The 18,766-nt window shown below is 40.9% G+C and overlaps 1 protein-coding gene across 1 annotated transcript in view; it reads left to right on the plus strand.

Annotated features, from left to right (window-relative positions):
* NEK11 (NIMA related kinase 11) overlaps positions 1 to 18,766 on the plus strand; it is a 346,803-nt gene that overhangs the window by 151,922 nt on the left and 176,115 nt on the right. Inside the window, exons 12-13 of the mRNA XM_077130110.1 lie at positions 6,506 to 6,613; positions 8,419 to 8,533. Coding sequence (XP_076986225.1) covers positions 6,506 to 6,613; positions 8,419 to 8,533 — 223 coding nt within the window. The remainder of the gene's footprint in view (positions 1 to 6,505; positions 6,614 to 8,418; positions 8,534 to 18,766) is intronic.

Raw genomic sequence — 18,766 nt, forward strand, 5'->3', positions numbered from 1 at the left:
AAGTGGGAGGTGGGGCGGGGAAGCATCTAGACCAACTTTGCTCAATTCTGGGTAAAATATACTGAGGTTCATTCTAGAATGTAAGCCAATGTGATAATCCTAATTCAAAGCCCCTGTACCTAGGGATGGATCAATTGATTCATCTAATAAATAGTCCCTACTGTGTATAAGATAACCTAATTGGCACTGAATGAATGATTGATGGATTAAAATTATTACTTTACAAAACGAATGTGCATAAATCCAATTTTGAATTCCATCTGTGCTATTGTTGTCGAGTCGATTGTCCTCTTTCTGGCTGCCTGATTTTTAAAAATTCTTTTCCTTTTCCTTTTCTGCCCTTCAACTTACATTTGTGCATTGTGTTAATAACCCCATTCAAAATTGAAGAACTACCATTGATAAAGGAGTACAGATTCACATGAAATGGACCCCAAATTCATGTCCTCTGCATCCCAAATCCCTGAATAGCAAATACCATTTTCTCTAATGGTTAAAAATACCTCCATATACCTTGAGGTGGACTCTGATATCCAAGGTAATCTTTATCCCAGGCATTCAGATAACATTCAGATAGCAGGCATCAAACACCAACCTCATAGTTCTGGTAAAACTAACTTTCAATGGTGTCACTTTTATGGAAAACTTTTACTGTCTCAAAATCTGTTTGTTCTTTTACTGGAGGTCCCTGGTCTGAGCACGATTCTTTCCTTTAGCAGGAAGAGCCATGCCCCCTGAGGTTGTGGGGATTATCTCCTGGAGCCTGGGGATGCTAATTCTTAGGTAGCTCAGTAATCAAGCAGGCTCTAAACCATGGGGTGTGCAGGAACCCCTAGCAGAGCTCACTCTCAGCCAGGTGGAGCTTAGGAGCACTTGTTTCCTGCCACCCTCCAGGAATGGAAGAGCTGCCAGTAATCTGCCTTTCTCAATTATTTATGGGCTATGGGTGCTTTAGAGTTTTGAAAATCCAAAATTGGACCAGATGGGTGGTATAGTTTCTCACCTTCAGAGTCTCTCTCTGCTTGGTTGACCCTTTACTAGACAATGTGGGGATGCTGGCTGTACATGCTCAAACCCACCCCCCCCCTTCTTCCACCCACCTACCCCCATCACCACCACCACCTCCAACCTGTCAAGTGAAGCCAGCTATGAGATATGTTCCAGGGCCCAGATGCTTGGGAGATGGGATCTGTCCTGCCCACAGAACTTTGATGATTAGAGAAGTTGCTGGCTGAAAGGGCATGGAGGTCAGTAGTAGCTGGGTCCCTATTCTGAGAAGGGTCTTGATGCTGCCACAGGGTAGAAGGATCCAAGTCCCCTCCTGTGATGAGCTAAATTGTGTATTCCAGCTTGGACGTGTTCTTAGTCTTAGTCTACTATCTGATGGTATGGGTCTGTTGTAAATAGGCCCTTCACATCTGCAGTCAGCTCCAGTTCTTCTCCATGTGAATCACTTCCCAATGCTCTAGCCAGGCCCTCAAAAATAAAGTTAGATAAATAAATAAACCAGAGTTCCACTGGGTCTTCACCTCCCAGTAAAGATCTGACAGGGATGGTCTCTTCCATTAAGGTATGATCCAACTAAATCAGGTTGGGCTTCAGTTCAGTTTACTGGTGTCCTTTACATGCAGAGTGAAAGTTAGAGAGAAACCGTGAGAAGCATGCAGACGCTGGAAGTCAGTGGAGCCCAGAGAAGAAATGAAAAGATGCAGCCATGTGCACTGCCCTGTGACCAAGGATTGTCAGAGCCACCCCAGAATGCCACAACTTTGGGGCGGAAGTATCACCTTGACAGAGACGCCTCTATTTTAGACTTTTCTTGGCCTTAAAACCATGATCCAATAAGTTCCCATTGTTTAAGGCAACCCATCGTACTCTATTTGTTTTAGCAGGCTGGAAACTAAAATGGACTTTAGTACCAGAAGCGGGTTGTTTTCTTTGCAACGACAAATACCTAAAAATGTGGAAACATTAGAATTGGATAATGGGTAGAGGTTGGACGAGTTATGAGGCACTTTGGTAGGAAAAGCCTAGCTTGTTTTGAAGACACTGTTGGTAGAAAAGTACTCTGTCAGCAGGTAGAGTTCTTGCCTGCCATGCTGGACACCTAGGTTCGATTCCCAGTGCATGCCCATGCCAAAAAAAAGTACTTCTCATGAGGCCTTTGAAGGAAATGATAAATGTGTTATTGGAAATTAGAAGAAAGGTGATCCTTTTTATAGAGTGGCAGGAACTTTGGAGAAATTGTGTTCTAATGTCAGATGGAAGGCAGAATTTGAAAGCAATGGACTTGGATATTTAACTGAGGAGATTGCTAAGCTTAGTTTAGAAGGCATAGTCTAATTTTTCCTTGCACTTTATAGTAAAATGTAAGAAGAGATAAACTGAGAACTGAACTCTGAAGCACAAAGAAACCAGCAAGTTATGATTTGAAAAAGTCTCAGCTTATCCAGATAGTGTGCCCTGAGACTAGGACCGGAAGTGGCGCTTATCAGGGACTTTCCTGAGCTTCTGGGAAGTTAGTCCCCAGAGAATAGGGCTTCATCTGAGAATTTAACTGAGCAGGCCTTTGCTAAAGAGGATATGAATGAACATGGATCTAGCTAGCTATTGGTATGAAAGTCAGGATTAGAAATGCAGTCATCTAGGAAGGATTTGTGGGAGATTCTTTTGGATCCTTTGAAACATCACATAAACCAACAAGGCTTTTGTAAAATTTGTATGAGCAGAACTACTGTCAGCCTGGATTGAAAGAAATAGAGATGGGATAAATGGAGGAGAGAATGAATTCAAGGGTAGAATCATGGAAGCAAAGGTCAGAATCAAATAGATATCCTTATATAATGGAAAGGGCATGTCTTCCCCTGCTCTTGCATGGGTACAGGCCATCTGCTCCAGCACTTGGAGGGGACAGGCCTTTTGCCCTTTTGTTCAGGGACAGTGCTGCCACCCAATACTGAGAGATAGTGGGGCCTTTGCCCTAGCATTCATGGAGAGCCTGGCTACCGTTCTGATGCTCGGAGAAGGTGGGGAGAACATAGCTGCTGCACAAGCACTTGGAAAGCATGGGGCTGCCACTCCATGAGGCCTAGAGGACAAAGAAACAAGCCACGGGACACTCTCAGATCTTGAGAACTAATGGTTTGCCTCATTGGATTTTGGACTTGTTTGGAACCTGTAACCCCTATTTTCCTTCCATTTCTCCCTTTTGGAGTGGAAATGTTTATCCCACGCTTGTCCCACCATTGTATATAGGAAACAGACAACTTGTTTTCTAGGTTTCAGAGGTCTATCAGACAGAGGAATTTTGTCCCAGGATGGACCACAGCCAAAACTGATTTAAATGATATTTGTACTTAGCATTGTTAAAAGTGGCTTAAATCTTTTGGGATGTTGTGATGGAATGTGTAATTTACATGTGGGAAAAACATATCTTTTGGGAGTCCAAAAGATTGACTATAATGGATGAATTGTGTACCCCAATTTGGATATGCTGGTCTTTGTTGGCGTCCTGGTAGGTGTGGACCCATTGTAAATAGGCTGTCTTGAAGATGTCACTTCAGTTAGGGTGTGGCTCAGCGAATCAGGTTGGGTTTTAATCTGGATTACTGTAGTGCTCTATAAACAGAATTAAATTCAAACACAGTAATCCAACCAGAGGGAGCAGCCAGAAGCTGGAAATCAATGGAACTCAGAAGAGAAAGGAGAAGATGCAGCCGTGTGCATTGCCGTGTGACAGAAAAGCCAGGGACCAAAGATCGTTGGAGCCAACCCCAGAATGTCACAGTCTTTGGGGAGCAAGCCCTGCCTTGCTGATGCCTTGATTTTGGACTTTTCCTAGTCTCAAAACCATGATCCAATAAATTCCCATTGTTTAAACCAACCCATTGTATGTTATTTGTTGTAGCAGCTGGTAAACTAAAATCCCTCCAATGCTCCCCAGACACTTTCTAAACCCTGAAATTAAGTTATGAAGTGGGTCTTCTTCCCTTGGTCAGTCTGTTTTCTTCCCCACAGGACAGAGAACAGAAAATCCCCACAGATCCTGAAGAGTCTGGCCTGACTACAAAAACTCTGTGTTTGTTAGTATGTATAAACCACTTGTTCAATCAGCTGATTGAAACTGGCACTTTTTTCTTCCCTGAAACACTCAGGATCCCTTGATTCTTAGTGTAACTGGAGCCCTGCAGACACCTGAGTCAGCGGAGCCCCATTCCAGGTTTTCCTCTCTCATCTAAGAAAGAATTCAGAGACAAGAGAGGGCCAGTAGGAATAAGGAGTGGAGTTTATTTAAGAGAGAGAGAGAGAGAGAGAGTGCATGTTAAAGAAATTAATGCAGACGTGTTCAAGGGAGAGACACACTCCGAGTGGAGTGGGGTTTATAAGGAGGTCTTGCTGGTGGTAGGTTTCCATAGTTACCTTTGAACGGTTTGTATTAACCAAGTGCTTCCATGTTTTGCACTGTTTCAAGATAACTATTAGTGTTGTGGAGTCCTGTCACATATTCAAAACTTGCTTTTGCGCAGATGTTTAGCAATCCTTATAACCCCAAGCTTTCTGTTGTTAACTAAGAGTCCGGTTTCAGGCCCAGGATTGTACAAGCTTTATGGTTTTAGGTAATATGGGGGACTTAGGCGAAATTTAGGGAGTTTCCAGTTTGAATTACTTCCTTTGGAGCTAGATAGGAAATTAGGGGCTTGCAGTTGTTCATTAACTCCTTCAGAGCTGGATAGGAAACCAGGAACCTGCAGTTCCTGTATTCTATCCTGCTTCAACCCTCCTCCCCCCTGAAAAAGTTAAGCCCCCTTAATCTTAAGGGGAGGTGAGGGATGAATTTTTAAGGGGCTTGTTTCATTAGGGATTCCCCCTATCCCATAAGTTTGGAAATTGGGAAGTGCAGATATGGTAATATTTTGTTTTATGAAAACTAACTGTCAGTCTTTATTTTTGAAGGTACCATATGGCAAATAAAAATGTAGTTTCAAGTACAATCTTAAATATTAGTGTCTTATAATTTACTTAACTTTTTGGTTTTCTTTTTTGACTCTTCATGATAATCATTTTTTGTGTTTTTAAAATTTCTTGTATAATTATTATAAGAGTGTTATAACTATGCTGTGTGAGATCCTGTCCCACCTATAAATCAGGGTCTTTTGGGGATGCTGAAGTGACTTAAGACTGAGGCCATATAGCAGGCAAACTTTCAGGAGATTTTGCTGGCCATATCTTATTGTAGCGCAAAAACCAGGAACGAGGCCACAGGCCTCCAGGAACATTTCATGAAGTTAGAACAGGCTGACTAAGGATCTGTAGTTTCGGGAAGCAGGTTTTATTTTCTGTGGCCGTAGGGATCAACCGAGTAGCCTCTGAAAGTCTGAGCCCCGAACAAAAGGCAAACTTAGCTTTTATAGACTGTTTGATATGTTAAAGACAAGGAAAACAATTGACTGATTTAAGTTGAGAATGGCCCATAGCTGAACTGTTGAGGGGCCCCCACCCCAGGAGTGTCTTCTCTTGCCTGTGTGCATCTTCACCAGTTCCTGAAGGCTAGGGGAAGGGGTTTCTATCCCAGGAATGTGCCTTATCTCGCTTGCCTGCAAGTAGAGGGGGTTTGGGGATTTTCCACAGAGAGCACAGCTAAACCAGAAAGAGGGGGAGGCCTGCCTGCTACATTATCCCATAGTATATGGGAACCAGACAAAAAAGTTCTGATCGTGGTTCAACTCAGAGGAAGAAAGAGAGGATTTCACAAAGATATTATGAATTCTCAGATCATAACTAACAGAGGGTATTTTTAGTGTTTCCCCATTTCATCTCGTTTCCATCAGAAAGGAACAAAGGGAGCAGAGGGGGAAGTGTCCGATGCTGTCTTGGCTGGAGAGCCACTCATTCTTTCCTCTACTAAGATTTGGAACCACCACCTTTGGCCCTGGGCTCTCCACAAGCATATTTCCTTAGTTTACATATTAATGGCGGCAGTAAATGCTCCTGGCAGATACTTGACTCTTTAATCTGTTCTGCTTGAAGACGATACCCTCTTCTAGCTGGTTCAAGGGACAGGGTTGCTCATAGTCCTAGCCCAAGCTTTCTTGCCTTCCTTTGTGCAGTTGCATCTGCCCTTCCTGCCCCCTCCACCCTAAGTATTAAGTTGTAAGCATCCTGCCTTCTCTCCTCCTAAGGGAAACTTTCTTTGACCTTTCAGGTCCTCAGTCATCGGCCCTCCTCCTCATTCTTTCAGTCTATAGCTGTGCATCTGAAACTTCAGTATGCACCTGTACCATCTGGGAGTTTTGTTAGAAGACATGTTCTGGTTCTGCAGGCCTGGGGTGGGGCCGGGGATGCTACATTTCTAACAGGTGCCCAGGTGATGCTAGTGTGCTGGCCAGAACCACACTGTGATATATAATGGGCAAACATCGGGGCTCCTGAAAGCATCACATCACCCCCTAGAAGAACGAAGACCTGGAAAAGCCATAGTGAATGGACTTCCTTATCATCTCTGTAGGAAAAAAAGCATTCAATGGGAACCGAAGAAAACGAGGAACAACCTGAGGGGAGGCTTTGTTGTGCTTCCCGGGAGGAAGATGACCAGAGCAGGCCAGAAAGGAAAGAGGCAAGTCTAATCATATTCATAGGCACAAGAGGGAGGCAGGTTTAATGCTCTTCAGAGAACAAAGGAGGGAGAAAAGGGAACACTTCACAGAGGGATTGATGGGTTTTAAACATCTCAGGGAAAGGTGTCATTGAACTGAAAAAGAGGAAATAAAATATAAGAATTGGACTAATCAAATAGAAGAAGCTAAAGAAAACGAAACATAGTAAAGAAGAGGAAGAGGAAAACGCTCCTGTTTTCATGAGCTTTCCTCTCCCTTGCAATAATTCGTGACTTAATTTCTTCCTAATCTCTTTAGGGACTTAGAGAATCTCCGTTCTCAAGTCCTTCTTCCTTCCCTCTTGCCTAGCAGAAGCAAACCATTTTATATTTCAAGCAGTTGTGGAAGATAGAATCAGAGTTAGGGGAGAGAATGGGCTTGCTATGTCACCTCTGCAGCATGTTATAAAAATTCTTTGAGACATTTGGGAAGGTGTCTTGCCTTTTTTTTTCTCAGCCTGTAAGTGGTGGGGCCTTTTATTTTGTTTGACATTTTTTCCTTAGCTGAGTTTGCGCTTTGAAATCTTCAAACACCATCTAATGTGGAATCATGTTTGGCCACATTTCTCTAAAAAAGTACAACTAGATTCCATAATACATAAGGCAGCCCTGTTCTTTCTTCTGCCTTGTGGTATATGCAGTTGTACTAGTGCCAAAATTGGGTTTCTGTGAGTAGTGTATCGCATGTCATGTCTTCATCTATGAAATGGTAATGGGGATCAAAGATCAAACCAAGTCCTTCTCTTTCTAAGAGAAGCAATTATAACAATTCTATCTGTCTCTTCAATGAGAACCACAGCAGACAAAAATCAATTGAGAGTCCAAATACTTATTTTCAAATATTTTCTGAAATACTTGTAAAGGCACGTTTCATCCGGTCTCTTTTCTTTGTTCTTAAAATTCTCCATGTTCCATCAATGATCTTTGAAGTCTGGAACCAATTTCATCTCCTGAAACAATTACGACACGGTTCAAAAAACACATTTCTTAAACATAACTTGCAACTGTATTCTCACAAATGCAGCACTAAGTTGTGGCATAGCTTCATATTACTTATTCATTTAAGATTAGTATCTAAGATTAATTTGACCTTTCCCTTCTGTTTTTAATAAGAAAACACTCTTGAAGTAGTTCCCCATGAAAGCCATTTATTAAAGAAAATAGGTGAACGCAGCATCAGATCCAGGTTGTAAACACATGTATACATGCATAAAACTGAGGAGGAGGTAAAATAATTTTTTGAAATACTTATTGATATGTTGGAGAAGTTTCACTTTTCTATTTTTTTAAGTGTGAATTCTTCCTTCATGAGGCCTTTTAGTTCTCTTTCTTTTTAGGAAATTGGAATTCATAGAATAACAGAACTTTTAAAGCTAGAAGAGAAATTGGAAGGCACCCAAGTCAAACACCTCTAAGTTTGAGATAAGGAAACTGAATAGGGGCTGACCAGGGTGAGGAAAGAGGGATGCCCTGTGCAAGATGTAAGGAGACACTCACTCTCAGGATTGTGCAAATGCAAGGTTGGCATGCATCCACTTGGCTTGCCCTAGTCCTGATCCAGAGAGAGATTAAATGCTTTGCTGAAATCACTTGAGTGATTCAGGGGTGTCCTCTGATCCTCAACTGCCTTACTGAAGTTGTTAGCATGTTTAAGGAACAGGATGAGATGTTTCCCAATAGTTTTATAAACAAAAATATTGTTCTAATTTGTTATAAAGCTATTTCTCTTATCAACCTCTCATGTACTGTTAATTGCCTTCCATAAGGAATTTGAGGAACTGACTTCAGAGGACCTGACTGCATCTCAGCCCATTCCTTCTGTGGACCTCGGTGAACTTGAGTCAAGTCTAGAGGACACCATGACTGACCTTGGAGATGGCGGTATGAGTTTCCATTTTTATTCAGAAGGGTCTCCTCAGCTGATACATGGGCTGGTCTCGAATGTGGCCAGCCTTACAATGGCCCTGGGGCTGGGCCCTAATAAAGACATGAATGAATGTGATCACCTGCCATACACTTTCCAGTGCTGGGCTCTGACCAGGATGAAGAACAGAGAAGCCAAAGGTTTGTTTGTCCTCTCCTGTCTCCTTTGTCATAGTGAAGGTGAGTTAGAAACTCACCCAAGGTAAGGGACTTTGTTTCTAAGTGGGTTAAACAATATAATTAACTTGGCTTAGGGACAGTGTAGGAACGTGAACGTTCTGAAGCACTTCCTTGTTTTCCCTCTTCTATAAATGGTTTCCCAGCCCTCATAACTCATAACTAAATTGAAGAAATGAAGCTAGGCTTTGAAAAAGCAACAATATGCATGTGTAATCATTGTTAGAAAACTAAAGGGCTTAGAGCTGCCACCCAAATGGGGGAGATGTGGCTTAGCCTAATGGTTAAAAACATGTGTTTTATAATTAAAAAACTGGTCCTTACATTTCCTGGGAAACCCCCTAGCAATTTAATCTCTCTAGGTCTTAGTTTCCTTATCTGTCAAACAAGAATAATAATATCTGCTTTCAGGGTTATTGTGAAGAGCAAATGAGATGAGATGTGGGAAGTGTTCTTAGCTTGGCTGAGCTCACAGTAAGACAGAAGGAAGGGAAGCCAGTATGACAGTGAGGGTCACGGTTATGAATGGAGATGTCTTCTCAGCCTCATTCACCACCCTCCCCAGAGTGTTGGACAAAGTTCCAGGGACAATGCAGACACTCCATAAATGTTTCTTGAATGAACAAATGAGTGGATAGATGATGAATGATATGTTAGTCTGGACCTCTGAGAAGCAGATGCCAAGACTGGATTAAAAGTGCAAGAACAAAATTGGGGGAAATGCCTGCATGAAGGAAAATAAGAAGGGAGCTGAAAAAGACTGGAGAACTATCATACCACGATGAAAATCTCCCAAATCTCAGTTGGAGTGAAGGAGAAAGAAGGATGGGTAGAAGTGTCCCATTCTGCCATGCGGATTCAACAAAGGCATTCAAAAGTCCCCAAGCAAAGTTGGCCCTCTGAGGCCTGCCTTAGTACCCCTGCTGTGCTCCAGTAGTTCCTGTGGGGAGCTTAGGGATGGATTGCAGAGCTCAGGGCTGGGACCCTTGATGAGGTATACTTCCTGTAGTTGGATATAGGCAAGGTGCATTGTCATGGCTGAGCAACCTCTGCAACAAATTAGTTCTCTTCTCAAATTGAGAATTAGGGTAATAAAGCTGGATTGGCCCGTCAGCTCAGCCTACATTTGCAATTGAGGTCTTCCCTATAGAGCTGTTGGAGTCTGTGCTGGCTCCTTTACCTGTGTGGAGACTAGTGTCTGAAGCTCTTGAGGTTAGCATTTGTCAACTTTTGAAATGGTGCTGCAGAAGCTATCTTGTACCTATATATTGACACCCAAGTATGTCTTATACATGGATTTCTATTTTAAACCTTTTTCAACTATTTTCTTAATATTTATTATTTTCCAAAAGTAAAATTTACAAGTATAGAAATGTCCCATGGGCCTTTCTTATCAAGAACATAAAACAGAGAGCTAGGACATTGTGTGACCCTTAGATGCGGATGGATTGTGCTCTGCTGGAGGGAAGAGCCATAGCTATGTTTAAAATGGAAATCCCAGGAGAGGATTTTGAATGGAGAGTCTAGGATCAAGAAGTTTGGGCCCAGCCTCCAGGCTTCAAATAGAAAAAGTATCCATTCCGGCATTTCATAGATGAGAAGTCAAAGATATTAGCTGATTTACTTAAAAGACTACACCAGGTGGGCCACGGTGGCTCAGCAGGCAAGAATGCTTGCCTGCCATGCCAGAGGACTTGGGTTCGATTCCCGGTACCTGCCCATGTTAAAAAAAAAAAAAAAAAGAATCTACGCCTCCTGCTTTTTAGTACACTACCCTTTCTATTTCCCCCAAAGTGGGTATTTGGAAGTGGTGGGTAGGAACAAGGATTTGTAAGAAACAAATGCACGTGTCATGTGAATTGGACTTTCAGAAGTTGTCTTTGTGTGTCCCTATGCTAATTTTTGTGAACTGTTGTAGCCAAATTACTCCTAAACCAGCCCTGCACCACAAGTTCCACCTACTACCAAGAAACTCAAGCTGGTGTCTTCCTTACTTCACATTTTGTCTTTTGTCATGCAGGTTTCAATATGGTGGATAGCATAATTATTTACCAAACTGGAAATAGTCAAATCTTCTTTGATGCACTTGTTCATGCTACAGGGAAATACATGTAAATCTCCATAGTAACCTGCAAGATCCATAAAATGCCTAATCGTTTCGGTTGGGACAAATGCCTTGCAAAATAATTGAAACATTTCCCCTATTTTTTTCTCTCTGTAAATTTTTTTTTCTAAATCTTATTCTTTCTTAAATATTAAACTGCAAAAGGGGACTTAGAACTATGAAAATACAAATGTGGGTTTGATAATTCATTAGAATGATGGGAACTGCAAGAAAGTCAATGGTCACGTAGCTTAATCATGAAATGAGTCTTTAATTTCTTGGCAAACTCTGAAGTGGTTAAGTATTTTCTCAATACTCTTTGCCTTCTAGAAGACCCGACAGGCAACTTTCAGCATCCAGAGGAAGTTTTTGTTTATTATTTTAATCTAGAATGTATATATAAAATAAAATTACACAGTCATATTTTACTCCCACACCAAATGTTTAATCAGTCTTGGATGTTAAATTAGAAAATTACCTCTAGGGTGTGAGATGTTAGTTGCAGGGAAAGAAGATGAGATAAGACTTATTATTTACATCTACATGTGATATGCCTTTAGTTGACTGCAGTTGATTTAATCTTGCCAAAGTCATGGGTAACCATTCTAATCATGGAGAAAGTACAACTGGAACCTTAAATAAATTATTCCTATTTAACTCTTTTTATGTAATGCTGAAGATTTTTTTGCCAGACACTTCATTGTACTCCAGCCTATTTCTGAGCTGAGTTTCTGAGCAGTGTTTCTTGTAAGCTATGGAATAGCCTGAGACTAATGGGCCCCAGGCTGACCCAGAGCCCTGCTCCTAACCCAAAGATTCAGATGTAGATGCTTCCCTATTGATCTTGGCTGCCCATCACAGCCTGACCAGCTGTCATTTCTCAGTTTCCCTTTCAGTGACTCCTTGAGCAAGTCCTGAGCCCCTTCTCTGTGCTCCAAGAAAGCTCTAACCTCAAAACTCTGATACTTTGCTTTCCCCTGGGAACTCTTATGCCCTTTTCGGTTGTGAGCTACTCCATGATCTATCGTGTCATCTCTTCCTGTTAAATGTTGGTGCAGAAGCAAGGTGGTTTGAACTCTGTTAAACAACAATATATTTGTATTGTTTTAATTAAAAAAGAAAGAAATTCTACTGACTCAGCAATTTCACCTCTAAATAGCTCCCAGAAAGAAATGAAAACATACATACATAAGAAGATCTGTACACTTTATTCATGAGTCCCCAGAATTTGCAACAAGTCAGTCTCCGGCAATAAGTGAATAGATGAACAGGTGTATATTATATCCACAGAATGTAATACTACTCAGCAATAAAAAGGAACAAATTACTCCTAACAGGACAACATGGATGAATCTCATAAACATTATTGTAAGTGAAAGATGTTCCATGCAAACGATTTCATACTGAATTATTCTATTTATACAAAGTCCAGCAGTATTAATCTATAGTGATAGAAATTAATTCATTGGTTGCATAGGGTGATAGTGGTGGGAATTGACTCCAAACAGGCTCAAAGGAACCTTTTGGGGTGATGGAAAAGTTGTGTATCCTGATGTGTTATCCAGACATATGCATTTGCCAAAACTCATCACACATTAAAATGAGTGCATTTCATCATATATAAATTACACCTCAATAATTTGATAAAAAATTAAGATATCCAGATAAGAGAATGGAAGAAAAAATATTTTGATTAATACCCATCAATCTTGTTTTAGTGAATGAATGTCTGAGAAAAACTGGGGTGAAGTTGTAGAGAGGGGAAGTATCAGAGAAGATCTCTAAATGTTGACTGGGGCACAAAGTCCTTAGTACAAAAAATCATCATGGTGTTTTCTTCTAATGCCAGTTGAACAACATTGTCTTCCACAAGGAATGTTAAGCAGAATTTTAGGGACTTCTCTTGGGAGGAAAATTGGCTGGTTAGAGACAAGAAGCTGGGATCCTTTAAATCTTCTCTTCAACTATTATCATTGGAGGGACCACATTTGAAGGGCAGGCCTTTCTAAAGCACCAGCCAGTCTAAAGGAACCTAATGCCTCTGAAGCAGCCTGGGCTTATTAAAACAAAAGCCAGCCCCAAGCCAGCCAAGGCAGAGGATCCCTAAGACTTCCTGGCTCACCAGCCTTCGGAAAAGAAGATTAAAATGCCCATGGTCTTGTCCATGTTCCTATCTGGCCCACCTCTTCCAGAGCTTTAGATGTCCTAAAGATTTGCTTATAAATATAAATTGATGGTGGTTTTAGTTCATATTTGTCACTTATTCCACCGAGTTACATTTGTGTTTCATTGTTTCCACCTGACTTTACTTTCGGGAATAACAATCCCTGCAGTTACTCTCTAATTTTCTGAATTCTAGAGGATAATGAGAATGAATCTAATATTGAATGAAGATGTGCTGATTCTCCACCCTGAGGCATATTTAATAATTTAGAGTATTCCTTCTGCGTGACAAGTTGGGTAGGTATCTCTAACTGAAATTCAAAACATTATATCCAATTTGAAAAAATGAGTGCAGAATAATATGTACCGCAACCACCTCCTTTGCTGTGGTGTCCTAAGCAGGCCTAACAGAACTAGGAAGAAAAGTGGTCCCCAGAACATCAGGTATTTATAGAGAAAATCAGCATAATGGGCCTCTTGAAATCAGTTTCTTACCTGGAAGGCTGTGTATGATTCTGCAGCTCATCCTTTAGCTAGATGTATACCGTGAATATTAAACCAAGGTAGAGTAGAGAACACCCATCAGCAACTTTGCCTGGGGCATCATGGTTCAGGCTTGGAATGACTCAATTAAGCAGAAAATTAAATGTCAATCCTGGTTCTAAGGTACAATAGAATACAAATAAGGTAAAATCTTATGTAAAGTGTCTTGCAGACAGCATTTTGACATACCATGGAATGATTTTCCTTTAGTTGGTATATTTATTTTCTATCTGTGGAAGCTTTGCATTCATGCTCGGATCCTGCGAGCTTCCCACGTTGGCAGCATCGTGATGACACCCAAAGAAATTTCAGCTGACAAATGACCCGGGAAAGAGAATCATTCAGATCTGAGTTGAGTCCTGGCTCTGACACTTAATTTCTCTGATTGTCAATTTTTAGATTTTTGTAATCAATAAAAGGGAATTAGTTATACCAACCTCAGCATTTTTAATGTAACTATTAAGAAAGATAATAAACATAAGATGTCTATTACTGTGCCTGGCTCAATAAATGATGGGAACTGTTATTACCATACCCAACAAAGGAGGTTTAGAATGGTGCTTATCACCTCTTCTGTACCTCTGGCAATTCTACCCATCTTTTAAGGCCTAGCTTCATGACTTCCTCCTGGATTTGGCCTTTTTTGATATCTCCCACGAGAGCTGCTCAACTATTCACTATTCTCAGTAATCATTTTCTCCTTCCTTAGAATCCACCCTGTGCTCCCTATTCTAGTTTGCTAGCTGCCAGAATGCACCACACCAGAGATGGATTGGCTTTTAATAAAAGGGGATTTATTTCATTAGTTCTTCAAAGGAAAGGCAGCTAACTTTCATCTGAGGTTCTTGCTTATGTGGGAAGGCACAGGATGGTCTCTGCTGGCCTTCTCTCCAGGCCTCTGGGTTCCAACAACTTTCCCTGGGGTGATTTCTCTCTGCATCTCCAAAGGCCTGGGCTGAGCTATGAGCTCTGAGATGAGGTATGCTGAGTTGCTTGGGCTGTGCTACATTGCGCTCTCTCATTTAAGCACCAGCCAATTAAGTCAAACATCATTCATTGCAGCAGGCACTCCTCCCAGCTGACTGCAGATGTAATCGGCAGCAGATGTAAAAGGCAACAGATGAGGTTCACATGCCATTGGCTCATGTCCACAGCAACAGAACTAGGTGCCTTCACCTGGCCAAGTTGACAACACTCTAACTACCACACTCCCTTTTAAAAGTATGATTTGTGCACTTAACATGTACCCTCTCCTGGACTGTGAAACCAGGAGGTCCTTGCTAACAAGCCTTTTGAAAATCACTTTTAAATGCAATATAGTTAGTGGTAATGCTGTAAAGAGTATAGATATAGGGTAGACAACAACATAGAAACTGCCCTATCTGCTTCAAAAGAATAGTGGTACTTTAATATAAAACTTGTAACGACAGTTTTTAATACAGATTCAAGGAGAGCTGTATCTCAAATATCTTAGATGGAGGTCTTCTGGACAGTGGAGTCATGGAGACACATGTCCATAGATGCGTGAGGAATTTGAAGACTTGTGTTTCATGGAATTTTAGATGGGGGTAAAAAGCAATGATCTCTAAATATATTATATAATATGAGAAAATAAATTTAAATTGTTGCTAAATTAATAAAAGAAATGTTAGACATTTTTCTATTTAATTTATATCCCAAAATAATTTAACATTCTTATTAGAAAATGGGGCAAGTATTTTAATTTTCTAGGTTTCCTTAAAATTTGACACATTTCATCTTGTTTAAAATAGACATTTTTGTACATTTTCACATCTCTGAAATTGAGATGCATCTTTAAACAGGTGACGTATCATAATTTAGTTATGGTTTTTGTCTTAGTGATATATAAAATCATGGTGCATCTTAAAATTGATGGTGTCTATGATTCAATAAAGCACAAAATGGCATTTCTGAATTGTATTGGTTAGGCTAGGCCAGGCTTGCTGCTGTAACAAGTAAACATGGCGACTAAGGTAATAAGGGTCCATATTTCAGCCTCATAAGATCCTTTGAGGGTCAGGAAATCTCTCTGGTGAAGCTGTTACCAGTGCAGTGACTACACATCCAGGTTTCTTCTGTTTTGTGCTACCACCATCTCAACATGTGGCTTATGAGATCACTACAGCAGGGGGTGCACGGGTAGTTCAGTGGTGGAGTTCTTGGAGACTCGGTTTGAATGACCCATGTGCTCAAAAAAAAAAGTCAACAAATGGTGCTTCTGTAACAGGAAATTCGCATGGAAAAAGAATGAAATGTGACTTCCCCCACATAGCATGCAAAAGAAAAAGATCACCACAACAACAGAAAGAGGAGTGTGCAGGTGGCACGCTAACTCTAAATACTCAGCTTGGAAATCACCTCCTCTCAATTGCAGTGACTAAAACTAGTCATGTGTTTCAAAATAACAGCAAAAGGGTGGGAGTAAATAGTCTTACTTGATCCGTGGTAAAAAGAATCAGATATGGGTGAGCACTAGGGATCTCTATCACAGCAGCCTTAGTTACCTGACTCTGAAATTGGAGTAATTGATAAAATCTGAAGATATAATTGAATGGCTTGAGCCCTGTGTTCCAATTAGACAGCCCAATCCCTTTATTCCTTTTCACAAGAATCCATTGACTTGAACCAAATATGAACACTATAAGTTTCTTATTTTTTCATAAAATAACTAGATTCCAAAAGGCTGGACAAAAAAAAATTCTTGTTCAGTCTTCAAATTATTTATGATTAAACCTTAAAAGCAAAACTCTCAGTACATGTGAAGTGATTCTTAAATGTCTTCTGTCCTGAATAGGTACAATTCTACTTGGGGGTCATCGAAGCCTTCATAAAACTGCTGGTGAGCAGGGTAATAATTGTAAGCACAAGCTTTATAACCTATCATAATCTAACTCCTCATTTCCACCAGCTGAAGAAGGCTGCCATGGTAGGCAGCAGACGCCCACTCACTTACCCACATGCTCATCCTTGGAACCTGTGAATATGTCAGGTTCTATGGCAAAGGCAATGAATTAGTTGCGGATGGAATTAAGGGTGCTCACCTGCTGCCTTTAAAATTCGAAGATTATCTTGCATCACCTGGATGGGCCCAAGGTAATCACAAGGGTCTTTAAAAGTGGAAGAGGTGGTGGGCCACGGTGGCTCAGCAGGCAGAGTTCTCGCCTGCCATGCTGGAGAACTGGGTTCAATTCCTAGTGCCTGCCTGTGCCAAAAAAAGTGGAAGAGGGAGGCAGGAACGAGAAAAACCAGAGAGAGCAGCCTCTAGAAGCTGGAGAAGGCCAGGAAGTAGATTCCCCACTAGAACCTTCAAAAAGGAATGCATCCTGTGGACACCTTGAATTTAGCCTTGTGAGTCCCCTGTCAGACTTACCTACAGAACTGTAAGGCAATAACTTCATATTGTATAAGCCACTGAGTTTGTGCTAATTTGTCATGGCAGCCATAGAAAAAGAATACAGCTATCTTGGATTGTGTCACCTTCCAGCCAATCACCACCATCCTTGATTCAGGCGCTTGTTTTTTGCTGAAGTGATTCAATTATCTCGCTTTGATGTTTAGGGTGGTCTTTAATTTGTTTGTTTTTTTTGTGATAGGCAGTTAAATGACTCCTTTGATCCTCCTTAAGTGTTTTCAGTTTTGTGGCAATGAGGGCCACATCAGTGCCAGCTACTAATTGTTGTAGGTGGGAAAGTCTCCTAGATTTATTTGCCTGTCAAATCCTTCCTATCTTTCTTTCTTTTTTTGAAGTAAAATAGCACATGTGCAGAAAAAAACAAAAATAGAATTTTCTATGAGGAACAATGGCAGCAGTATCCAATATCCTTTGTCACTTATGACTAGAGGCATTTCCCACTTCTCTTTTTCTCTTGCTTCTAGAAATATAGGAAGACTACCAAAAAAATCCAGATGACTGTCATGTTTCATAGTACTTTGTGCGCAGTATAATGGATTTGACTTCATTTTTCTGCATCTGTCTGCAGGGTAGTGTGTTTGCAGAGATGCAGCATTTGCAGCCCACTGTTCGGATTTGTCTCTGAGATTGCAGGATGAACTCTTCATAAACCTATTTATCTTTGGTGCCCATGTGAAGGAATGTATTTATTAATATGCTTTGTAAATACACATATCTGGCTTCACAGCTAACAACAATAGTCCTTTCCTCCTAACCCCTTGACTTTTCTTTCTGGCCATGGCTCCTTTAAATTATTAATGGAGGTTTCTTCTTACTATTAAAGATTAGTTGGCTAAGTACGTATTTGAAATGAGTTTACGACACATGTAATCTTTCACTGCATTTTGCACTTGAGCGTATTGGGTTGTAGAGATCAAAGTGACTTTACCCTTTTTATACTCAGATTAATTTTCTCTTTAAATCTGTGAAAAATGAACAATCCCAACTCTCCACCCCACTCCAGTTTACTCAATGAGACCTGCTTTATTAGCTTCAAATAGCACAGAATAAAATTAGGCCCCTTCCTTCCCTCCATCCCCTACATCCCCCACCACCCTATTTTAAGACATAATAATTTGCCAATTTGCATAAGCATTTGCTTAGAATATATGGTCTCTAGATATATATTTAGCCTCCTTTTATTTGTAAGATTATACATTTTGAACGAGACCAACCTTGGTGCTTTCATGGGGCCCTGTATGAGAAATTTTAGTGGTGCACCTGAGAGGGCTGAAAGGTGAATACTGGCTAAAAAAACGTAGATGTTGAAAAAAAGAATTTTTTTTTAAATGTCTCACTTGGCCCCTTCATGTCTTTGTCATTGAGGCGGAGAGTGGTTCAGTGTCCCAGATGGGCCAATCTGTTCACAAGTCCACATATCACTGTTCCAGGGAGCTCTCATTCTTTGAAGCTGTCTTGATGTCATACCATGCTTCAATCTCTTACTTTTTACTTTCAGTAAATCATGCTCCTGCATTTGTTGCTCTTACAGCTCGAAATTCCACCCCACAAACATTCAGTTGTATGGTCCATATTCATGGACTCGCATTTGGTGGAACCCGTGAGAAGCACTCACAGGAAAGGAGAGTCACAGCCCAGCAGCTGAGAACCAGTAAGCTCTTCCCTGGTTAGTCAGAGTGGGATCTCCTGAGACCAGTAGTGCTGGGGTCACAGAGAATTTGTTAGAAATGTAGAATCTCAAACCAGTTTAAAATGTAGATTACTGGAGCAG

This window comes from Tamandua tetradactyla, chromosome 15 (genome assembly GCF_023851605.1).
Source record: "Tamandua tetradactyla isolate mTamTet1 chromosome 15, mTamTet1.pri, whole genome shotgun sequence".
In the NCBI taxonomy this organism is placed as follows: Eukaryota; Metazoa; Chordata; class Mammalia; order Pilosa; family Myrmecophagidae; genus Tamandua; species Tamandua tetradactyla.